At 37.9% G+C, this 24,618-nt stretch overlaps 3 protein-coding genes and 2 long non-coding RNA genes across 5 annotated transcripts; 3 read left to right on the forward strand and 2 right to left on the reverse strand.

The window, feature by feature from the left end:
* The first annotated feature begins 293 nt into the window (after positions 1 to 293).
* On the forward strand, positions 294 to 14,080 carry LOC139769121 (uncharacterized). Its single transcript, XR_011717487.1, has 3 exons — positions 294 to 612; positions 736 to 777; positions 13,943 to 14,080. It is a non-coding gene; the product is annotated as an uncharacterized lncRNA (long non-coding RNA).
* LOC139769119 (polyamine-modulated factor 1) lies at positions 1,356 to 5,312 on the reverse strand. The gene is made up of 3 exons (XM_071699906.1): positions 5,098 to 5,312; positions 2,577 to 2,783; positions 1,356 to 2,499 (listed from the first exon to the last, which is right to left on the reverse strand). Exons 1-3 carry the CDS (start codon positions 5,190 to 5,192, stop codon positions 2,232 to 2,234), a joined length of 570 nt encoding a protein of 189 aa, XP_071556007.1. The 5' UTR covers positions 5,193 to 5,312; the 3' UTR covers positions 1,356 to 2,231.
* Positions 10,737 to 13,024, forward strand: LOC139769117 (uncharacterized). The gene is made up of 5 exons (XM_071699903.1): positions 10,737 to 11,191; positions 11,306 to 11,582; positions 11,822 to 11,965; positions 12,184 to 12,432; positions 12,531 to 13,024. The coding sequence occupies exons 1-5, from the start codon at positions 11,183 to 11,185 to the stop codon at positions 12,614 to 12,616; spliced, it is 765 nt and encodes a 254-aa protein (XP_071556004.1). The 5' UTR covers positions 10,737 to 11,182; the 3' UTR covers positions 12,617 to 13,024.
* On the reverse strand, positions 13,010 to 21,884 carry LOC139769116 (phospholipid-transporting ATPase ABCA3). Its single transcript, XM_071699902.1, has 26 exons — positions 21,683 to 21,884; positions 20,823 to 20,965; positions 20,321 to 20,697; positions 19,930 to 20,225; positions 19,597 to 19,755; positions 19,277 to 19,517; positions 19,039 to 19,206; positions 18,731 to 18,918; positions 18,484 to 18,645; positions 18,256 to 18,364; positions 18,022 to 18,176; positions 17,770 to 17,931; positions 17,620 to 17,691; positions 17,394 to 17,532; positions 17,071 to 17,308; positions 16,838 to 16,997; positions 16,486 to 16,702; positions 15,870 to 16,391; positions 15,660 to 15,785; positions 15,307 to 15,525; positions 14,947 to 15,219; positions 14,492 to 14,805; positions 14,273 to 14,420; positions 13,965 to 14,175; positions 13,646 to 13,859; positions 13,010 to 13,547 (listed from the first exon to the last, which is right to left on the reverse strand). Exons 3-26 carry the CDS (start codon positions 20,634 to 20,636, stop codon positions 13,344 to 13,346), a joined length of 5,013 nt encoding a protein of 1,670 aa, XP_071556003.1. The 5' UTR covers positions 20,637 to 20,697; positions 20,823 to 20,965; positions 21,683 to 21,884; the 3' UTR covers positions 13,010 to 13,343.
* Positions 21,885 to 21,888: 4 nt separating this feature from the next.
* LOC139769122 (uncharacterized) lies at positions 21,889 to 24,563 on the forward strand. The gene is made up of 2 exons (XR_011717488.1): positions 21,889 to 21,995; positions 22,547 to 24,563. It is a non-coding gene; the product is annotated as an uncharacterized lncRNA (long non-coding RNA).
* The last annotated feature ends 55 nt before the right edge of the window (positions 24,564 to 24,618 follow it).

The following is a 24,618-nucleotide window of genomic DNA, read 5'->3' on the forward strand; positions in this document are numbered from 1 at the left end:
GTCGAGCTCCCGCGCGCCAGCCAATCACGTTCGACCGCACTGAGCCGCAGGCGCGACGGCCGCGGCGATGAGGGGTACTAGGCGCGGCGACGCGCGACCGTTGAAACTTTGAAACAACGTATGTACCTTGAAAATTAGTGCGCGGACGATTGTTTTTGTCGGCGGGCAGCCTTGCCACTTGTTTTCGTCGACGCTCGGCATACCGTTGCCTACGAAAATCACGAGGCTATCATTGCCCCGATAAATCTCGCACAAGTGTGAAATGTTCACGCTTCCTCGCGTCCGTCGTCGTGCTGTGCTACTCGAAAGTCTCGAAACGCCGCTCGTTTTTGCAATTGGCACTCCTGCTGCTCGTTCCGCGGGCCGCGGGAATAATCGACGCGTTCAACAATACGTCGGAACAAATGTGTCGCACGATCCGTTTGATTTTAATTGATCATTTGAAATACAGCAGAGTTTCGCGAACTGTTAATGTCGGGAGTGTCGTATAAAATTCCGCGCGATTATAATTGACCGCAGTTTCGTGAGTGAGTGTCGCGGGTGTTGTGACGGAGGGAATCGAGAGGAGGAGGAGGCCTCGGAGGCATCGGGTAACAACGGAGTAACCACGAGGTTAGTATCTTATTTATTTATTTCGCCTGCTTTGTAGAATTAAATATTGATATTTATTTTATATGCAATAGTTATTTCTCGAATTATTAATTAATACGTTGCCATAATTTGTATGTTATACAGATCAACGTAGTTGCATCACTCCGTTGCTGCGCATCGGTATCGGTGAGTGATAAGTTACCTTTTGCTTTAAATTTCCGTGGTGGGTCTGTGAAAACATGTGTATATTTAATTGAAAGAAATTAGAATATCACGAACGTATTATCTTTGTACGAATTTAACAAAGATCCATTGCATTAAAATGGATGGGTTGAAATAGATTTAATAATACACTCAATTCCTGGAATTATGTCATTTATTTAATTTATTAATAAATTTCGATTTATTTAATTTCGAGATTCATGAATTTTGCTTGAAATTGACAGAACAAACTTAAATAGGAAAAAAAACAGGAATTAAAAAATATATTAATACATAAAGCAAGTTCGGTAAAATTATAAAGTAACAATGATAAAATAGTTTTCGCGAAAAAAAAAATAATTGTGTTCAAAATTTTATAAAGATGTTATCGCGCGCTATACTTTTTGCCAAGCTTTTTTGGCACACATTAAGATTTTTAGAAACGCTAATAAAAACACCATAAAAATAAAATAGAATATTAAAAGATTAAAATACATCGTAATCAATTAAATTTTAAAGTTTCAATAAACAGCAAAGAAAGAAAAGAAGAGAAAGATGTAGAATAACATTAAAATAAGCAAGTTTATTGATGCTTTTAGAATTTACAGCTTTTAAATATCTTCATAGTTTTCATATCTCAATGGACTGAAAGACCGGAGAAGATATTTATATATTGTAAATTTATGTATGATGCCTGTGTGAAATAAAAATAAATCAGTATCCGCAAAACGGGAAATAAAATAGGAAATAATAAATATTTTATATTAACAAGTTTTTTAAATACTGTCAAGTTTTTTAAAAGACTTTGAAATTTGTATGCTTTGGTCTCCCTACAGGATTAAATATACCAAAAACTGGTAAAATATGCAGATTTTTTTTTTAACGTACATAACGTACCAAACATAAAAGAGAAAATATAAAAAATTAAGAGATGTAAAGATAAGAAAGCAGGAAATATTTTATAACATATTCTAATTTATTTAATGTCAAACTTTTAATTATTGATTGTATTTATTGTTATAATATGCCAATTAATTTTTCTATATTTCGTAGCCTATCCATTCATATTTGTCGATAATTTCTACTATTTCACTTTTTACTTGAAACAAAATAAAATGTATGTATGTTAAATGAATATATCTTCGCGGAACGGAAGAATCACTGATATAAATTATTTCAAAATTAATTTATTATAAACTGCACATATAAAATTAAATTTTCCTTTATTTTCACCCTCTTCTCTTTTTAGCTAAAATTGAATTGAAGCTTGAATTGAAATTGGACGCTTACAAATTGGCGCGAGACACTGCAGTGTCTCTTGATATGTATATAATTATAATAAACGTATACTTTTCACGAATCTATTATTTTTAACAGAAATACGTTATAATATATATATACACATTATATACATCGTGCTTCCGAGAGCCATCTCGGAGCTATTCGTTTTCGATCGTTTTGAGACAAGTCGTTAGCTGCTCGGACGTGTTTTCTAATCGTTGCAGGATGATTGGCGCGCAATTCAGAATTCTCGTCACGTTATCGTTCGTGGTACGTATCCTCGATCTACTTTCCGCGATTGTTCTCATTAGGATTTTATTTTCCCTTTCCATCTCGCTCACTCGTTTCTCCAATTCCTCTGTCGCCTCCTTGATCTTGTGCGCGTCCAGTGATCTCAGATGCCTGGTTACATCCCCTGGTGGACGCCTGCAATCATACGATGACTCTCAAATAAAAGATTACACTCACGCACAATCATGAAACGATCTAACAAATCTACCGACCATGCGTGTTCGTTAGCGGATGTCGTACTTTCCTCGGACAGTTTGGCTATTTTGGTCAAGGTTGCCTGCAGGCTGCCTTCCTTCAATATATCTTTCAGATCATCGTTCATGCTGTTGTACAGTTCCTTTATCATGGCTTTGTGCAACTTCTGGGCGGTATTGGGATTCGACTTGAGAATCGTGAGTATCTCGAGAAACTCATTCTCGCTGGAACGAAAAGTACGACAAAATGTTATTAAGTTATTAAGCGCGAAATGAATGAATACTGCGTCACCGTACTAAATCAGTACCTTGTAAACGCGTAATATAGCCGTCACGGCTTGAAATAAACGCGGCCTCCTTATCTAAGATTAACGACATCCGGAAATATAATACAACGCACCGCTGCGTGGCAATTTGAATTATTCGCTGTATCTCGTTTCGCAGAAAGGCGCCTTATCGACCTGGACGATATACAGCGTGGCTCTTACACGTACGAAGTAAAAAAAAAAGAAGACACGTGCCCCTTATTCCGATAGCTTTTCAACGCACGATCGGATGCGCGTTCCCCCATACATGATGCATAGTTAGTACGTGCCGACTATCGCCGGGGATCGAATTCTTTGTCCCGACGCCAGACAAAGAGCGGCACCTTCGATCACAGAGGACGGGAACCCGGACGATCTTAATAGACTTCTTGCTGCGTTACAATAAGCATACAATAGTAAGATCCAATCTCCTTACTCAGTTTCCGACGTTATAAAAATACGCCGGGGCGTGTTACGTTTACTTCGACATTCGCGTAACATTCGCATAATCATACCTACATAAAAAACGGCCGTGCTGCATTAAATTTACCTCAGGATCCTCGTACAACGATCCCCGTTGTCAGCGGCAGCGGGAACGTTGTTTCTCGCATACTCAATCAGGCCGGGACTGGTGCAATTTGAAATCAATGCTACATATTTGCATTAGTCCAGGCCTAACTGAGCACGCTAAGCCGCTTCCGATGGTCCAGGAGAGATTCATTCGCTTATCCCCTCGCATTTCCGAATCGCGTACGCGCACAGAATCAAATCAACGGTAAATATGAAATTGAATTTCCTACAACAAAAGAAATCATTTCCTACAATTTTGCAGCGTTTAACGTTGAGACTGTTATGACCGATACGATTTGCTCGAGAGAATCAACTGCCTACTGCCTATGGAGTGCGTGCGTGCACGATCCCGGCGACACGCAGCACACGAATGACCATATCGCCCCCGCGCCGGTCACCGTGGCAGGAGGCCTTTGTTTCCCCGAACGCTTCGTGGAATTCCTCGAAGGTCAACTGGTGCGCATGGTGGAGATCTGTGCGAAGGAGGCCTTCCTGGAAGCCGGGTAGGTACCGGGAGGGATCCCCGATTCAGCAGATCGCTACGAGGGCTCCGACGACGATCGCGGCACGGATTCGACGCGAGCGTACGACGGCCACGTGAGCCTCGTGAACGGTCACGGCGAGTCGGGAATTAACATGCGAACCGCGGAGGCCAATGACATCGAGTAACACCGAGTGGCGTTTAGGTCATTGACGATGCCGATCCCTTCCACACATACACCCGCCGCTTTTCATCTTGATGTCCCGTTCAATAAATCACGAATCGGCTTCCCGTAAAAAACAGACTCTGATAGGCTATATATAGAAAACAGTTATCTTGCAAGATGATCTTTCGCAATAATTTTTCTAAAACACAATTTCGGATTTTAGATATTACAGATATGAATGATCTTTGCATCTCTCGATACGATTTCAGTTATACAGGGTATTCCTAAAAGAACCTAAAATTATAAAAGTACTCCATTCATATATATGTTGTGTGTACACATCGATTGAAAGATCACGCATAGAGAATTTATTATGAAATAGGCTCGAGAGATACAACAGTCTTTCTATAATGGATTTATTCTATTATTCTGATAACATTAAAATTATTTTAATCTTAAATAAAGAAATCATTTTTTTATTAACGTGCTAGCATTTCCGCAAAAAAATAAAAGAGTGTTGGGTACAATCGAAAATCCTGAAGTCCGTAAACGAGACGTTTGGATCGGAGATCGGAGCAGATCTTCTCGACCACGTGACGCACTTGACACACTTTTGATAGCGGTTAGCGGTACTGTTATTGCGTGAGCGTACGTGAATCGTGATTTTTGCGCACAGCCAGACGCTGAAGCTAGAAAGACGTAGAGACAAGATCTTTCCTCGGTCGAGTTTAAGAAAAAGAAAAGCCATGTATAACAATAAATCAAGAGACGAGGGGGACTGTCGTGGAGCAACATTTTTTTTTAGAGAAACAAAAAACCGTCTGGCAAGCCGCCAAAAGTGACGATGACGTGGGTTCGCAGTTCGCTTCGATTCGGCTTATCGGCTTCCAGTCGGGCAGAAAAAACGCGCGAGTTGCGACGAACGAAAGAGGTTAAGTTGAGCGCGCGAAGTTGCGCGCGAAACCGAAAGGAAACCCACGCGCGCGCGTCCGCGCCTCTCGGGCCAACGTCACTCACCTCACGGACTCGGCTATGTTCTTCAGGTTGTTGGAGACGGCGATTCGGAACAGCCGTGCGTTGTTCGGGCAGTCCGCTTCCTCGTCCTCCGCCATTTCCCGGCAATCCCTTTTGTTCGCGCGGGAGACGGCGAGCCACGGCGAGGCGTCGGAGGCGTCAACGACGCCTCATAATAACGGACTATCGTCACGCTATCGTTGTGCGTCTGGCGTCTCGACAAGATTTGAATCATTCGAGGAGCGGAGCACGTCATCGGAGTTCCACGTGCGCCGTGAAGATGGCACTTGAAACGCGACGCCGTGGCAACTTCGTGTCGCTGCGCGCGTGTCGCCAGCTTCACGGAGCTGCTAATTGCTAATAAATCGAAAAAAAAATGCTTGAATGATTTTTTTTCTTCATTTTATATCGATTCGCACAAGGCTACGTTCCAATAATCAGCACTAAAAAGCTAGCACTAAAAATGTATCGTGCGCGTGACGTATCCCAGGTAGCAAGCACTCGTCATTTTGACGTCAAATGACGTCAAAAGACGTCAAAATGACAGACTTTTGACGTCAATTGACGTCAAAATGACGAGTCTTGCTACCTGGGATGCTATACAGATTTTCAACACTGAACAATAATGATTTATATATCAGCTATCACCTATATAATAAACGTATCTACTTTTTATGCTTTCTTTGAAAATTCAAGATGTCGAAGCTTTTAATCACTTATGTCTTATATCATATCTTTTTGGATCGTCAGATATCTTTTATATCTTTATTTGTTTCCGATTGCTGCGAGAAAACCGCCCGTACATCATAACGCAAAACAATTAGATTAGCTCACAACTATAATATGATTATATTACTGTCTTCTCACTTGTATCGCGTTTTCTACTTGATGCCAATTTTCCGGATTATCTGGGCGACCGCGGAACCGGTTTGCGATGAATAAAGTCTTCATAGCGAGCCGTTTGCTAATGATTATGGCGAAAGTTATGTATTGATGGAGATATCGAAAGTACGGCGCGAATAGTTAATTAGTCCTCATCACGATTACGGCATGTTGCACGTCAATACGATATAATTGCTATGTGGCTAAAAGGCGCGTTCTCGGCCGATCGATCCCAGTTCCACGCTCAAGGAATTCCGACAAGCTGTTGTACGCTTAAAAATGCGATTGTTAATCAGCGGCGTTTGTCTTTGTAGGGCGAAAGGCATTTTTAACTCCACCATTATTCTTCTTTTCTAAGAGACGTTTACGTATTCGATCTGCAGTCAGGACTCGGACACGCGGCGTCGCGCTTTGAAGCAAATTTATTCGTTCACGTTCGATCTAGCCATTTCCAACGCCCCGCAGACTAGATCCAGCTCACCAAAAAAAGTTTCAAAGTTATAAAAGAATTTAAAAATGATGATACTTTGTTTTTATATGATTAAAAAAAAAACTTATCTGACCCCCTCGGTCATTACAAAAATTTTAATATGGTCCTTTTGACGAAGAAGGTTGGAATATCCCTTAATCTAGATCAGTATACATGATGGAAGAATACCAGGTGTAACATTCCCGTGGATGCACACAGTCGTTCAAATAAGTAATGACCGCTCTTGCTAGCAAATTTCTTTCCTGTATTCAATCCTATATAATCGCTATTATGCGCAATGTTACACTTGGTATTCTTTAACTCATTCTTCCATCATAGATCAGTAGATCTGTCCTGTAACTCTTGAACGACGGTGTCGTTATATTATCGTTGCGCAGGTATACCTAATGGTAAAAAAGCTGCGCAATGACGATATAACTGTCAAGAGTTACAGAATAGATCTATCGACTTGAGACTCTTGAGAGGTGTGCGCGTTTATGTTCGACACATTAAAGGGGGCCGGCCCGCCACCGCGACGGCCGCACCCTTCGGGGTGTACGCGTCTATATATGCGCCTGATGCTCTCCAAAGGTCAAAGATGACGGCGAGGAGGCGCACCGCCTCCATAAAGTGGAGAGCAATGTTGCGACATGCCTTATTGTATTATGCAATCGGCTCTTTACCCGGCGGCCTGAACTATATTTTCTTTTTGCTCGGCTAACTTGGCGCTCGCGGGAAGGCTCCGGCTACCGAGAGCCAAAGCGCCCATTCACTCGCTTCGCCAACGAGAGAGGAGCAACCGAGATAGAGAGAGAGAGAGAGAGATCGCGATCGCGACAGGTACTCTCTTTCTCTCGCTTAAAGGGGATTACATCGCGAAGCGAACAATAAATGATGCTTTCTTTCTCTCGCTCCGCTGCGATCGATAGGCGACGCAACTATCTCGCGATCACGGATCGAAATTCCGTGACACATTTTCAAATTCCGATGCCGACGCACGACGCGCGATTGCGTAAGCGTGCGTTGCAGAAGCGCATGGCGGACCGCGTTTCTGCGATTCCGTTGAACGCGACAAATAATTCCCTCAAACGGCTCGTGTAGCTCGACACAGATACTAGGATAGATACAATTGAGAAATCTGTAGATGATGAGATGACATCCGTCGGATAAGGTGGCCGCGAATTTTCGAGATCCTTAAGAATTTCCGGTTCTAAATAAAATATTCGAAACAATCGAACGTATTATACGATTGAAGAATTCAAACATTCGATTACTACCGATAGATCGGAGATATCCTGCACATCGATCATCGCGCAAACAGCATCCATCATGTACCGCGGAGAGTACATATCGAGAAAGATGATCGTGGGAAGATGCTAGCTGGCAATAAAATAACACCGGTTTATTTTACCGCGGAAGAAGGGTTGCGAAAATGAAGTAACGACAATAACGACATGCGGGGACAGTATTCGTTTAATGACGGCGGAAGGCGTCGTTATAACGAAAGTTTAATGGAAATTAATCGGCAGGGATATGAGAGGGCATCCTAATTATGCGTCTCACGAAAACGGCACGTCGCGAGTCGCGAGACGCCGAGTCGCGGTGACGTAACGGTGTCTTGTTTTCCATTAATTCGCGATCGAAGCGAGCACAAATTGGTAGGTATGTATAAATTAAGTTTAGCGTTTCATCGCGAGGAAATCAACTCTTGTCATAAGCATCTACCCTAAATAGCGAGCAATCATGTCGGTGACGCGAATGAAAAATCTGCACGCTTTCGTGGTTGGCAATCGGCACTCGCAGCGCATGAATTAAGTTGCTAACAATAAGTTCAACTCTTATTAAATTTGTAAACACGCGAGACGTACGTAATTAGTATATTATTGAAATTAGTGGAACAATTATATTAAATGGACGCGCGAACGATGGTAAAGCAAATACTGCCTTTCCTTCAAATTTATATCTTCTTATTTGCACGGCAAACGTAATTAGCGAGCGGAATGAGCTCGCGCCCCTAATTTGCCGTAACCTAACGTAAACTCGGCTTCGCGCGCCGGCTTTAGGACGTCAGGAACGCAGTGGAGCACAAATACGGCGACTTTTTAACCCCGCGCGAAGCGTAGAAACCCGCTCTTCGATCCCTTCTTCCTTTTTTCGCCAATGCGAAGTTGCGTCAATATCGCAATAGAAAATCGCCGGAGTTTTTTTTCTCTCCTCATCGACCTCCGGCGACGTGGGCCCCCATTCTTTTCGAGATGGTACGGATCGCGTGCGCGAGGTCGTGAGGAAGAGAGCGGAGGTAGAGCACACGCTCCCGGTTCTGCACGATCTCTTTCAGATTTATATCGCTCTCCGATACTTCCGCGATACGCTGTCGAAATCCGAGTTCGCACCGTCGTCGTTGGATTACGGCTGGCTCGCGCGATAATTGGACGAACCGGGTACAAGGTATTGCGTTCGCCGTAAATGCGATATTTGAAAGGCAAAAGTATCAGATAGCTTCGAACAAAACATGACACGTTTTTTTCTTCCCGCAGAAAAAAAAATCTGCATCGCCAACCGGAGGCTATATGTGAAGGACGAGGCTTCTCTTCTGCAGTCGATAAGATCTGGAGGATGCTGAAATCTTTGGGCTTAATCGCGAGAACCGCGTCCGTTCAATCCTTCCGATTATTTCTCGGCGCCACGTCGACGAACGGTGCATGGAATTCGACACACAGCTTTGAGATTCGCGGAGTAGTTCCGAGAGAGAAAGAAAGATTTCTCGCGAAGATAAATCTCTGACAATACACGAGCAATAAGACAGATAAATGCATGGATTCCGTGTCAACGGAATAAAATCTACTCAAAGAATATCGATAACATACGAGAGATTCCCCTCGATACAGTGTATTAATTCTATTCTGTTATCAAGCTTGTGGTTCACGATCGTTCACGATTTTTTGTGCTCGACCCTGCATCCGACTTGCGGAATGTATCTGTTTAAACCCGGGAATTGGAGCGCACGAATATCATCGCGTTTCCTCCTTTATTTCCACTTTGTGCACCGCTGAGAGTCTCACGTAACGTATGATTTCAGCGTATACGATTTCTCAATATGGATCCGAAGTTCGGTCCGCTCTATCTCCCTGGGAATCTAGACGAGCGCGTACGCTATATCTTTCTCTCCATTGCGAGACGAGCGGGATGCCTATTGGGATATGCGATCATCGCTTCGTCTACACTCTACGGCGAAGCGTGAGTACGGTGACCCAAGGTGGATCGTTAACCGGCGAGTTACGTGCATGCCGATCGGCAATACCTTGACGACTTCAAATGCGCGCTTCGGTTTACGCGCGCAGTTCCATTTTATGGAACTGTTTACGGCACCGAGCCACGTTGGAATCGCGCAATTATATGGATGCGTAATATTCTCGCGCGATCGCGGTTGCGAGCCTCGAACTCGAGATGGTCCCGCGGATTAGTCTCTTTTACAGCTCGTCTTACGTAATCGTCGAATCTTCGGCTAACCGGATCTGATTCTCGGCCGTATGATTATTCGATATATGATGGCCTAAATAAAAACGCGTGCGAGTTCTTGACGAGGATAATAGCTCTCATTAATAACTCTTGCTGCAACCAGCGAGAAAGATAAACTTTACGTCACACGTGGGCACGTTTAGAGTCGCGTTCCGCGCAGAAGATCATCCCTGGGTTGTCCAGGCACCCATTTCCCGACCTAGCTCACACGTGAAGACGCGTGCACGTACGCACGTATCGGCCGATGCGCTCCGGAGATGCTCTCAACGCATGATTGCGCAACGAGCCCGTTCGATTGCGGAGCGCGCATTGCTCCCCGTAAGCCGCGGCGGCGTCGCCGCGCCGGCGACGGCGACGATAATGACGACGCCGCGACCCCGCGGGTATAATTCCCGCGTTGAAAGAGCCGATATAATTACAAGGGAGAAATGCGCGGCGACTGCATGCCGGCCGCGTCATCGACTCGGCTGCTTTTCCACGCTTTCTCACCGCTTCCCTCCTCGTCCTCAAGACGTGCACCGAGAATGAACCAAATAGAATCTTTCGTTTAACTTGAGAAACTTGGGGAGATTCCGACGGTCAGATTGCAAAGTCTATTTCATGTCAAATATTGAATTGTTTCAGTGTCGCTTAATCAATAATCTTATAACGAAATGTATTTTAAGCGGCCAAAATAATTGTACCGTTTAACTTGCTTTGCTTTTACAACCCATTGCCTCGACCCTATCGCTTCGCTTTCATGCCGATCCCATTGATCGACCTTCAGATCCATTCGGAGATGCCTGCCGATCTGTATCAATCTGGTATTGCGCAACTACCCCTAGCTCGACGAGGTTTATCTCGACAGAGGCCTCCTCCGCCATCGCCGCCCCCTCCGATGGCTCTCCCACCGTGCGCATCTTCATCCGGCAGCTCTAAGATCTCTTCTTCTCTTTTCCTCTCCTCTCGGCACCTCTCGTCAAAGAGAATTCGTTGGCAAATCTTCGAGGAACGCATCACCGGGTTATCTCCAGCTGCGATGCCATCCGCGGTTGCTCACTGGCGGGTGGGAGGAAGACGATCCTTGCGCGGGATCGGTATATAAGTATGCTGGATCCGATCTGGATACGTGCAGATCAATTATCGTCATCGGTTTGGCGACGTATATACGATATACGATTTGAGTGACAAAGTAACATCGCTCGGATTTGATCGACGAGCATACACACAACCAGCGAGATGAGATCGGTACGAGTCGCGCGCAGAATGTAGATTTCTCTATACTTCCGGTCGCCGAAATCTGGGATGAATCTCGCATCTCCTGGATTGCTGAGTTTAATATAATTCGAATTGTTTCAACAGCTCGCCATTGCGCTGCTGGCCATCATTGGTACGTGCTATGCCGCAAGATTGGACACTTCTTATCTTCCGCCGAGTAGTGCCGGAAGTGCGGGTGGGGCAGGATTAATTCATCCTCCATCTCCAGGACATGGTGGAGGTGAACCCGTTAAATATAGTGGCCCGGTTGGTCCAGGTGGTCCTGGTGGTCCAAGTGGTCCCAGTGGTTTTGGTGGTCCTAGTGGCCACGGTGGATCAGGCGGTTTTGGTCAGTTCGGAGGTGGTGGTAGTGCTTATAGTGGTAAGTTTGTACGAAATTATAATTACTGAACAAGAGAAGAAAGTAGTTACTTTGTCTCATATGTTATTCCATGTGTCGCTTCAAAACTCAAATTTTTATTACGATTATTATACGACTGAAATGTTCAAAAGTTAACTATCTTTTTTTTAGAAATATTGCATCAACTTTCCTCGAAAACTAGTAAATTTTTTTTAAGTGTAGTTTAGCTATGTGACTTCACATTTTATTTCGTACTTTAGGCGGCGGACTGGGTGGTGGGCATGGCGGTCAAGAGAAGATACCCATCCTTTCTTATAGTAACGAGAACACCGGTGACGGAAACTATCAATACAGCTATGAAGCCGGAAATGGAATTTCCGTGCAAGAAACGGGTCATAAGCAAGGCAGGAGATTGCACATTTTTATTTCTTAATCAAATTATTAATTATTCGATTACTAGACTGGGTGTATTTCGGTCTCGAACTCCATTACGATTCGATTTTTTAACGAGCGACAGCTAAACAATGTTCGCTTTTGAAATTATGGAAGTATCGTGTCACAACGTAATGCGTTTGGTAGCAGTAAGGACATTGCAAAACGTGAGTGCGTCTCGGTGTTGCAGGAGAATCCGAATCGGTGAGCGGATCCTTTTCTTATACTGGGCCCGACGGTATGCAATACTCGATCACGTATACGGCGGACGAGTATGGCTTTCATCCTCAAGGCGCTCACTTACCGACACCGCCTCCGATTCCGCCGGAAATTCAACGAGGTGTTGAATTGGCACTTGCTGCCGAAGCTAGGGGAGAGAATCAGGATGGTGGCGGTGGAGGATATTCACACGGAGGAGGCAGTGGATATCCTAGCGGAGGTGTGTCATAGGATCCTGAATCAAACGAACGTTTATAATCGTGCATATTAATGTCTTATGCATGATCTACTGCTCATCAAATTATCCTATTATCTTAGGAGGTGGCTATAGTGGCCATGGAGGCAGCGCGTATCAAGGACCGAGTTCGTACCAAACAAGTTCAAGCGGTGGCTATCAATATTAGGCAGCGGATTGGCGAGGATCATCTACGTGCATACCATACGCAGGCATGCATACCATTTTCCGTTTATCCGTCTTGTGTATATAACGATATATCATTCATGCAATTTTCTTATTTATATAAAGTGACTTTTATTTATGAAAAATGCCGATTCTCTAATTTTTTTTTTTTTTAAAGTCGGTTTTATATACCAGCAATTTTAACGTTCAAATGCCTTTTACGTTATTATATTACTTTAAGAAATATATGCCCGTCAAATATACACGTGATATGACATCTGTATAATTGAGAACTTAACTGCGATATGTGTCGCGCATTATTGTTTATGCGCTTAATATATATTATCTATTAATTTTGAGATGTATGTTGTATCTTTGAATAAAATTAAATGGTGTATTAATGTGTGACATATATATTGTGAATCATTTTACATGTATATATACATTAAATATTATTTTTACATAAAAATACAATATTTATGTATAAAAATACGTATTATTATAATAAAACATTTTTGTTGCAACAATTTAAAAGCAGTTTATAATAAGGATACGATTGACATTAAGTTAAATATAATGCGTATTAATATGTGTATAATTTTATCAAGCGAGATTATGATATAATTAATTAAAGCAACATTTACAACTTGTAATATAAATTAACGTTAATTCGATTTCCATCCATTTAGAATATTTAAGTATATTTCTGCATCCAATAAGATGCATTCAATTTATACTATATCTTGTTGACTAGTTGGAGACTCAGACTCAATCATTTCAGCTCCTCTTGCAAACTGAATAAAGAGTTGCTCCAAAGTTGCAGATAGAACAGCATAATCCTCAATACAGCTGTAGCTTTGCTTTAGACTCTTCATTGTATCATACATTTCCTCCCATTTTGTATTACAATCAGTTACATGATAGGCAAGAAAACCCTGTAAAAATATGAATAGAAATTAATAGTAAGATAAAAGAATAAAAAATAAAGCAATTATAATCGTTGCAGATCTTCTAAGCAAAATACAATCATTACCAAATTTTCATCTCTAATATCACACGTTAGAGTAGACTCAATAATATTCTTAATATTGTTAACATCCTCGTCCGTTCGGTTTGGATTTAATTTTATGTGAATATCATAACCCGCTCCAAATCGTTGCTTCAATTCTTGACTTGCGCCAATGCAGACTAATTCACCCTTCACCATGATGACTAGTCGATTACAAAGTGCTTCACACTCTTCCATGCTGTTGGACAACGTAGTTTTAATATTCCATTCAATAAAATGAATTATATTAAATAAAATCTTAATGCAGATATTTTATTTCAGATACTTGTACTCTAAAAAATACCTGTGAGACGTGAGTATAATGGCTTGCCCTGCTGCCTGACACGATTGCAAAGTATTCCAAAGCGATCTTCTAGCTGCAGGATCGACACCAGTTGTGGGCTCGTCCAAGAGAACAAGAGTAGGATTGCCGATGAGGGCCATCGCGATGTTTAAGCGTCTCTTATTACCACCGCTGTAAGTACCGCTTGGCTGTTTCATGCAGGCAGTTAAATCTGTAACATGTTCATATATTCATATTTATCACATGCACTATTTTTACATATGTACTTCTTTTTTTAAATTCTGCATTTATTATCGCACTTTACTTACTCAGTCTATTAATCCATTTATTAACTTCCAACTCTACGTTGGACTTTGGTATACCGCGAAGACAAGCGAACAGTCGTAAATGATCAAAAGTGTTCAAAGAGGGTATTAAAGCATCAGTTTGTGGACAATATCCCATCTCAGAAAGATACTACAAGAAAAAAACTCTATATCGTAAACAATATACTGCTAAACAAATTAAAACGCTATGTAAGTTATTACCTTTTTCCTGTCTGAGTGGATTTCCGCTTGCTTTAAGTACATTATGCCACTATTAGACGCTTCTTCTCCAGTTAGCATCCTGAAAGTTGTACTCTTTCCAGCGCCATTTACGCCGAGCAATCCGAAACATTCCCGTGGTTTCACTCGAAAACTGATTTCTTTCACGGCCATTAACTTCCCATAGTATTTGCTTAATTCATACACTAAGAAGAGACTGTTACCTTCACTTATTGGACTTTGTAATTCAGTATTTTGTAGTTCAATATTAGTTGTCTCTGTAATATCTGGTTTTAATTGTTCTTTCATAGTATCACCTGTACATAAAGTCATACAATTATGCACTATTATATTTTATATAAGTTCGTTATATTTTATATAAAGTTTGTAAATTCAATTATTTATGCATATTTAATTTTTATATATATCATTTCTTGGGATACTAAAAATTGTTTTACCTTGGCTGTTAATTTTATTAATTTCTTTCGCTACTGCGAGTTTCTCTTTCTTTACTTGATCATCCATTATGTCTTGTCCCTTTCTTAATTTTGTACCGACCATCTTTTTGAATAATTTTGAAAATAATTTTTCTTCCAATGCGATTAATAACGCAAAATACAAAATTGGTGTTATAGCTAGATATAGTATACTTTCTTCAAAATTCATATCATCTGTAAAGTTTTTGAAGTAAGGAAGTTGATTTTTGCACACTCCATCTGCGCAATCCATACCTGAAAAGAATTATTTCATAAAGTAAATTATAAATTCCATCGTAAGAACTTAAAATTACATTTGATGTAAATATCGCATAATCTTACCACAACAAGGATCGCGTGCCGCAAAACAAACTACATCGTGAAGGCTATTTGGTAGACGACGACACCTTGCATTTTGTACTGCTATGGTGAAAAAAGATAGTTGACCATGGAACAAACTTACGTAAGGAATTAGACGGAAGAGTCTCTTTTGTAGAATGTGTAGCCAATTAAGCCAATCAAAACTATGTATTACACCGTGTAGAAGATACTGTATTACAACTGAAATAATTTTTAAGGTTTATTCCTCTTTATACATAATAATTTAGTGGCCTTTTTAAAGAGAGCATTGAATTTATTTTATTTAATATATTCATTAACATTTTTAATATCTTTACGAAACATTATAAGCTTACCAAGACCGAGAGGTGCGAGACCCAAAATGGTTGTTACAGTACTCCTTGATTTATCCATAAAACTAAATAGATATACAAAAAGTAACACGTTAATACCAAACAACTCCAGAATCAATATCGTGCACACTGTAAAAGAAAAAAATATGTATAAGTGATTAAAATATAATATTAATTAATAGATATTAAATATAATTTAAAATAAAGACTTACGTATTTCTGTTCCATAATATAGACGAAGATCAAGAATAATATCCATCATGTAGAATGCTAAAGTAATTAGCAATACACTTATCGTAAATATCAGAAAATCAAAAGCAAACATTGTACCCCAGTATGATACCGATGTGACACCGGTCATACGTTGAAGTTGTTTAACTTTCCTCGTTGTTTCTTCGAAAGGATGCACTACGAAAACCGCCACAGTAATAAAGAAGAACGAACAGAATATCATGACACGCGAGAGCGCGTCTGCTTCCGGCGCTTCTATTTTGGTCGATAATAGCGTATTCGGTAATTGTTGCCTAGATGCAACAATCGAATATTCATCGCCAGCGAAAGCTTTGATGAACGAATTACTCAAGAGATTCACTGTTAACGGCACGCTGTGAAGTGCTAAGCCGGAATAAAAACCGTTAGCCCATGTTGTGTTAGTTTCAGTGGCATTAAATTCGGCAGATACGATAAGATTATTCCGATATTCCACAATATTCTCCATAGAAGAATTCAGAAGAGCTAAAAGAAATAATAGATAAAGAAAATATCGTTCAGACAAATTTATTACTGTGCTTAATACGAAATGACATAATAATCACATAATCACACTTACCGCTTATCACACTTATATCCGGAGCTACACGCTCTGCTTCGCCGAAATTCTGAACAACATCTCTATATTTTGAACTTATAAGTTCCATGTTCGACGAGTATAAAGCTTTGGGATTTCTGTACATATCAAGCTTCAATGGAAAAATATCTGTGGAATCGCTTGGTAGATTGTAAGTTAAGGGCAATACAACCAGGTCCGGCAAGATAGGAAGAATTAGCTGAAAATGTTAAAGACATGTTAACAGAAGAAAATCTCGATTTTCAAAGTTTTATAAAAAGATATATTAATAGAATATGATGCAAAACATGATAATCTTTATATTAGTAAAGCAATTAAGGAGAAATTTACATACAATTTGCAGCAAATTGGTTAGATTCTTTCTCGTATATGTGAATTTCTTGCAAAGCAATGCCCATATTGATTGCATGCATAGCTCACTGCCTGTAACTTTCGGTAATGGTGATGTAAATAATTCATTAAGGTGTTTCCCATTATCTTCTTTGTTCACAATCCTAGAACAAATAGTAAAGTAGTAAGAAAATAGTAATAAAATAATGATAAAAACACATTTTAATAAATACACACTTCAAAAATACTTGTTCCAAAGTAATCAATGACACGCTTATCCCAGTAACTCCTAATTTGTTCTTTTCATTTTCTACTTTGTCCAGTGATTGTGGTAAAGAATCAGTATATGGCACATTTAAAACAATTTTTTCACTATCAACACTAAGCTGTTGCGTTCTTGAATCAAATTTACATATGACTTTTTCAGGAATACACCAAGACTTTGTCGACAATGTAACTTCTATATGCCCATGACCTAAAGCAGGAAAATTATAATTTACAAAACAATAATCTAAATTATATATTTTGTTTAAATATTAGTAAACGCAATAATAACATACCATACTGTTTCTTCAAAAACATTGCAGTGCCATAACTTCTAAGACGACCTGCATGCATTATCGCAATTCTATCACCAAGTATATCAGCCTCTTCCATATTATGCGTACTAATTAATATTGTTTTCTCTCCTCTAAGTTTCTGTAAAAAATTATTAATATGTGTATAAAATATGCGACACACCGTTAAATATATGAATATAAAAAAAATTAAATTAAATTTGCTTACCAATATAATATCCCATGTATCTCTTCTGGTTTCAGGATCCATTCCCGACGTTGGCTCATCCAAAATTATAATCTAAATATAAATTTATTTTGAGATCAATATAATATTCGTATAATACATCATTCATTATATCTCTATTTCTGAACTTACGCTAGCATCGCCAATAAGTGCCATTCCGAGGCATAGTCTTCTTTGTTGACCACCAGAAAGTTTGCTAGGTAGAAAATCTTTTTTTTCGGAAAGCTTTAACTTAGAAAGCAAAATATTAACATCCTCCTTGACTTCGTTTCTGGTTTTATTTTTAGCTTTTAGCTGTTGCCATAACATAAAAATTACATACGGACAACTAATATATTATTGATACGATTGCTTTTATTCTACAAAAATTATTATTATCCTCACCAAGCCAAAGAATTCTATTTGTTCAAATACATTCAAATCTGGGAAAACCATATTTTCTTGAGGACATAGACCTAAATCATTTCTAATACTGCTCAAGTGCTTTTTTAAATTTTTATCGTTTATGAAGACTTTCCCTTCCGTTTCGCTTGTCACACCTATTGAACACAAATACAATGAGTATTTCCCACAAAATAACATTTTCGTTAAAAACCATCTCATGACATAATGTAATACCTGTTAATATAGACATAAGCGTAGTTTTGCCTGCTCCATTGTGTCCAAGTAGAGCAGTAATTTGTCCTTTGTAAAAGTCCACAGATACTCCTCTTAACGCATGGACTTTCTGGAATGTAATAATGTAACGGTATTGAAATATAGCAAAAATATTCATAATTATCTATTTATGTAAACTTATTTATTTAAAATAGTCTTCATACATCTTTTATGTACGTCTAAACTTACAGACTTTTGTAACCAACTTGTTGTGTACGATTTTCTAACATCACGTATTTGTATTCCGGGTGTAAGCGCACTACCTAATACTGGCTCGAAGTCTTCGTTAGCCTTATCATAATCAAATTCACCAGGTTCTTCATCAAGAGCTATTTTATTTTTCTTAATACACTAAAATACAAAAGCATAAAAAACATTATGTCTCATATATGCGTACATTTTTCGTTCATACTATTTCTTTCATATTTTTTCTTACCTTCAAAAAATATAATGGATTCTGTCGGACTCCATATTTACCGGGAAATACAGCATTTATATATATTGCAAGTGTAAAATGTATCACAGCACCCAAAATTGAAAAGAGAAATATAAAACCTGGACTTCCTAAGATACCATATTCTATTCTTCCAGAAATAAAAAAATTACTCCACTGAATACCAATCACTAAAAGAAAAAAAATGGTTAGCGAGACAACACATGCATACATAATCCTCTCTTTAAAATTTCTCTAATAAGTTACTAATATAACTAATTAACATAAATAAGTTGAAAATTACTACTTACATTTGCTTTCATGAACATTTGTTTCGTCAAAAAGTCTATGAAGCATAATATTTGGGAATATTATGCCAAAATATGGTGTAACTCCGAAAACTTCTTCTCTCATCATGTTTAGATAAAGTGAATTTGCTACCACGTAAATAATAGCTATTGCAGTTGTGGCAAATCGTGCTATAAAGAGATATAAAGAATATAATTTATGCATTTAAATATTTATTTTACAAAATAAAACGATATTTACGTTTTGAAAAATATGCTGCAATATGCATGCCAAATGTTATAAGATGAGTGACAATTGTGGTAAATAAGAGCCAAAATATAAACCCATTTCCATATTGCAAATAGGCCTCGACATTTGCAGAAAAAGTATTTTTAAATAATATGATTGTTGGCACTACATAAATAGTGCTGAATAATATCCCTGTAATTAACCAGCTAAATAAATTATAAGCCAGTTTGACTCCATTCATTGCCATTAAGACCTGAAAACAACAAAATGGATAAATATTTTTCAGTGATTAAGAATGTACGAAAAGTAAAAAGAAATAATACTGTACTAACATTTACGCCAATAAACTTCTCTTTTGTTGCATAGCCGGCTTCTATGCAAAGCGGAATCACAAATATTGTAACTACGAACTGAGAAATTACTTCACGTAACATCACATCAAGCTCATCTATTTTAACATAGGGTGGATAAGGCATTCTTTGTATTGACATCTGAAAAATACATGTATCAAAAGTGATAAAAAATAATCCCGTATTACAGTGATATGTTATCCAGTTATCTGTCTCGATATATAACGTATATGTATATATTTTTCATAAACAGCTTCATGATAAATTATTCATTATTAAAATATACTCATATATTTTTTAAAAAATTCATAATACCTTTACGTTAGAATCTGGTGCTGCTTGCTTTATGAGTACTTCATCTAAACATATTTGAACTTGCGTAAATGGAATCATATCGAAATATACCGTAGGTGACGAACTTATATGTTCACCATGTGACACGCTTTGGTACAAATTATTTGGAATCTTCCACGAATGTCTTATTTTATATTTTATGGCGGGTTTGTTATATTGTTCAAAAACAACTGCCACCACAGAAACTATTGGATTTTGTGCCTGAGAACGTGTATAAAAGTTTACCATTTCAGTCTCATTAACAAAACCCTTCATACCTATAAAATAAAGAGAATATAATTATGTTAATGTTATTTAAGCTGTTAAAAGACACTACTTACATTCCTCAATCACCATTTCAAGTAATACTTACTTTCAGGCAGCAGTACAAGACAATATCTGACGGACTCCATGATCTTCTCCGTATATGGATTGTTTGGTACATAATACACTTTATTTATATCATTATCAAGTTTCCTCATCAACTCGTCTTGCGTATTTATAGGATAGTACGTGCTCTGGTTCACCACAACTGGAGGTTGAACACTGAAATCTCGCACAGCTTGAAGTAACGCGAATAATCCAATGGGTACTAAAGCTTGTAGGAATATCGTCATACGCCAGTGCCTTTTGCGCACTATCAAATTCTTGTACATCAACAAGCAAAAAATTTTCCATCCACTAGCCATTTTGATTTTAACTTGGTGGAAAATACTTTCAACAAATTATCAGCGGGTCGTGTTGAAATATCTACAAATATTGTAGACTATAAATACTGTGTACACTACTTTGCCATTGAAAGTACACAAAGCCTTCTGAATAAGTTATTAGAATTGATGCAAGAAGTGTCGACTTCAACTTGCAGCATAACTCACAAATAAGCTATACAGCCTTGGTCATCAAAATTATAGGAATATCTCTATAATTCATATATTTTGCCATACCATACAAAAAGGTACCATGTAGTGTTTCTTTCTTATGTATAGAGTCCCACCTCTGTTGTCATAGCAAATTTTACCTAAACAAACATAATTTATTACTTATAACGGTGAGTCAAGCTAAAGTGTATAGAGCATGATATAATATTCAAGAGAGAGGTCACGATTATTATATTTACAACTTTATAATAATTATCATTAATTTGACCTCAATTTATCTTTAATTTCATTAATTATCAGTGTATAACACTACAAAGATAAATTACTCTCAATCAAAGATAGATAGCAGTTCTTAAACTAACAGATAAGATAATAGATACAGTTTGATGACACATCGAATACTGGGAATTGTGTAAGAAGCTATACATATAATTATGTGACAAGTTTCTATTCTATGTACGAAGAATTTATTTATGACAAGAACAAAGCCTATACCTTAACCTTGATTGTCTATAGGTTTTATAAAATTCCAAATTTACATGACATTTCTGTGCTTACTTGGACATGAAATTTGAACGGAAATATGTGCCTGAGATATATTTACATTCAGTTTAATTCTAAACTTGCTTGCGTATGCCTATAGATCTTTGAAGATCGTTGCCAAGCGCACGACGCCAAACAAGACGTAAGACAGCGGATTTGCAATTTACATAGTGCAATAGACTAACGCTTGTTTGTTTAATTACCACATCCTTATCGCTCGGAATGCGAATGTAAAAAAATATAAGCGATGCTATTATATGCGCGATAAGGATGTACAACAATGTACAATAATTGTATGCAAAGAATGTACTTACGGGGAGCTGTCACATTTCACGAATGATAATTTCCGGGAGCACAGACAGTAACAGCGAGGTTGTTATCTGCTTAATCAAAGCGTCATCTTATCAAAGGTGATAACGACGTCGAATTTTTACGTATTATTATATATACAACATTAATTATAACGCGTCGCAGTACACATAGCGTTCCTCGAACGTGACAGCATTCGAGGAACTCGACAACTCGGCGTCGCGAGACTGTGCAGTGTGCCCAGTGCTGTCAAAAATCGATGCAGAATATAGAGGGGAAACTGCATCTACGTAACGCGTCATGCGTTCGATATTTCACGTATGTCTGCATGATACGTACCCGCATCAGTGACGCCCAACAAGAAACGAATTTGTAGATTGAATAAGTCTTTTTTTAGGGCTCATTAATCCGCAATTAGTACAATGACAATCGATACAATATTGCTCAATTTATATAATTAACTTATAATATAATTACTAATCTTGAGATTTATTATTATCCTGTTATTTTGTAAACATATATACATACATATGTTTTAGAGCCTGATAATATTCAATTATGTATTTTAATTAGAAACTGTAATTTTATTATTATCATTCGGGTTGATTATCGATCCGTTTGATTATCCATCGAGTAATAACTGTAAAAAAAATCTTGTTTCGTGGCAATGATATATTACTGCATTATTGCAGCATAAATATGCGCATTCTTATTTAGAACATAATATGCAATAATAAATCATAAATTTAATCCTGCGTTAATTATTATAAGATATATATTTATTTATTAGTGATATTATTTGTTAGTGATCGAAAAATTTCCACATCCATAGATAATATATTGATATTGATATTATTGATATTTTTTAGTTATCTCTGGGCTCACTAACTGGACTTCATTGTTAGTCATCATAATTTATCCAATTGAAGAGGTCTTTAATAGTATTTTGGTGTCAAAATAGAACTCTGATATGTCAGCTTAGGAAGTGCGAGAAGTAGGACGTCGAAATTTTATGATCAAGTTGAAAATCACTGCCTGGAATTTTCTGTTAGGTATTTCACAAATCACAACGGGGACCAATAACGATACCAATGGCAATCTACAACACTTAGTGTTACCCAAAAATGACTTTCCTTTATCGCACACAGTTTTTTAAAGCGATAGCTTAAATACAAATAACATTAGTCATACTTAAAAGGGCATGCAACGGATGACTATACATACGTTACTGCGCAGAACAGTTTGTTTGGAAGTCTTACGTCAACTTCCAAAGATATCTTAGAAAATAAATGATCTAAGCATCTTTCTAATATAATATTGATGATAATTCTATGATAAATTTTCTTTGTAATTCTAAACCTTAATTGCTTTATGATCTGATGAAGAAGCATTATCTCATTTAGCATTAGTTATAAATTGATAATCAAGCACTTGGTTGATTACTTTTTGATGTCGTATCTATTTTCGGACAGTTTTTGAACGTTTCTAATTTCTTAAATTTATTACAATGTTCCCCATTTATTGTAACTAATGTTAAAAAAATAAAGACATAGCTTAAATTTTGTAAGAAAAAGGTGGTCAACGTTACTGGTTCAGTATACGTGTAATAAACTTTAAGCGTAAGGTCCCCTGACTCTGTTATCTGTTAATGTAATTAGATATATTATATACACTTATTTATATTCTTAGAATAAGTTATTAGAGTACTTATATTCTTAGAGTAAGTTATTAGAGTAAGATCCTACCAAACACCAACTAAGTAACAGTAACATATTAATATTACAATTTCCTTCTCAACTATGTAATTTTTATATGCTTCATGGGTCATTTCTGACACTGCATATGACATGTTGTGCCATGGGAAATTTATAATACTGATGTCATCGTTAATTTTGTTGGGATGTTATGGACGAATATTAGCCCGATATCCTTGCAACATTTAAACTCCCGAAGGGAGTCAGGTTGACATTGCGCCGATTGTAAAACTCCACCTGTGTTACTGAGGTGACCCTCTATCAGTCCATCTCGATTCGCTCTCGCAGAAAATGTCGTTTTTTCTTTTACAAAACTTGCCTTGGTGATGGTTTACTATAAGTTTACTTTATACATATATTTACTTAGTTCTTATTCATGTATCAACTTGGTTCTGGCAGACTAGAGATACTCGATAAATTAACTTATATAAATGATGATGGTCAATTCAAATTCTTAAATGATTGATTTAATATTGTATGTATGACTGTGTATGTGAGTGAGCGATGGAATGTATGAGTAACTGAGAAAGTGAGAGAGTGTATGAGTGAGTGAAGGAGCGTATGACATGACTGATTGTGAGTGAGAAAATGAGGGAGTGTGTATATGAATCCTGTGCTGCTTATAATAGGAATCATGTATATAGTAATGAAATTAGAAATGGGATGGTAAAGATGCTTCCCTGACCAGTATCAGACCACCGAAGTACTAATCAATGCCCTATTCTTATATACGAATCATATCGAAAACAACTGCTATCGAGAACTAGAGAGGCATTTGCCACTATAAATTTCATTTTTTTCGAGATGGGGCTAATAGTAAAAAGCTAAACTAAATAATAAATTATAATTAACATTGAAAAATTAAGTTATGCAATTATTTGCAAAATTTTTGACAAAAATATCATAAATCCTAATATAAATATAACTTTTATAATTAACTTAAATAATCACTGAAATACAAGATGATAGGCACCAAGCGGCCAATAACTGTACTAAAATGCGTGACACTTGAACTCTGTACATCACACACACACAAAATCTCAAAGAACACATATATACATATGTAAAATTGGTTCGAGAATTGTAATATTATTATTTAATATTAATTATATAATAAAATTGTAAAAATTTAGATATGTAAGGGCGATACGTGCGCTTCTGTATTACAAGTTAATATATTATGATTT

The sequence above is a fragment of the Temnothorax nylanderi genome, unplaced genomic scaffold, assembly GCF_030848795.1.
Source record: "Temnothorax nylanderi isolate EJ_2023f unplaced genomic scaffold, tnyl_v1.0 TNYL_tig0020_pilon, whole genome shotgun sequence".
In the NCBI taxonomy this organism is placed as follows: domain Eukaryota; kingdom Metazoa; phylum Arthropoda; class Insecta; order Hymenoptera; family Formicidae; genus Temnothorax; species Temnothorax nylanderi.

What these genes read in the sequence shown, in the direction of transcription:
- LOC139769119 (XM_071699906.1), bottom strand. Translation starts at nt 5,192, where the DNA reads ATGGCGGAGGACGAGGAAGCGGACTGCCCGAACAACGCACGGCTGTTC. An exon ending in AACATAGCCGAGTCCGTGAG is followed by an intron (nt 2,784 to 5,097) that starts GTGAGTGACGTT and finishes TTTTCGTTCCAG; the next exon opens with CGAGAATGAGTTTCTCGAGA. An exon ending in TCCGCTAACGAACACGCATG is followed by an intron (nt 2,500 to 2,576) that starts GTCGGTAGATTT and finishes GTATGATTGCAG; the next exon opens with GCGTCCACCAGGGGATGTAA.
- LOC139769117 (XM_071699903.1), top strand. An exon ending in TGGTGGTAGTGCTTATAGTG is followed by an intron (nt 11,583 to 11,821) that starts GTAAGTTTGTAC and finishes TTCGTACTTTAG; the next exon opens with GCGGCGGACTGGGTGGTGGG. An exon ending in CAGTGGATATCCTAGCGGAG is followed by an intron (nt 12,433 to 12,530) that starts GTGTGTCATAGG and finishes CTATTATCTTAG; the next exon opens with GAGGTGGCTATAGTGGCCAT.
- LOC139769116 (XM_071699902.1), bottom strand. Translation starts at nt 20,636, where the DNA reads ATGGCTAGTGGATGGAAAATTTTTTGCTTGTTGATGTACAAGAATTTG. An exon ending in ATCCATTATATTTTTTGAAG is followed by an intron (nt 18,646 to 18,730) that starts GTAAGAAAAAAT and finishes TTTGTATTTTAG; the next exon opens with TGTATTAAGAAAAATAAAAT. An exon ending in CAAGTTGGTTACAAAAGTCT is followed by an intron (nt 18,365 to 18,483) that starts GTAAGTTTAGAC and finishes ATTACATTCCAG; the next exon opens with AAAGTCCATGCGTTAAGAGG.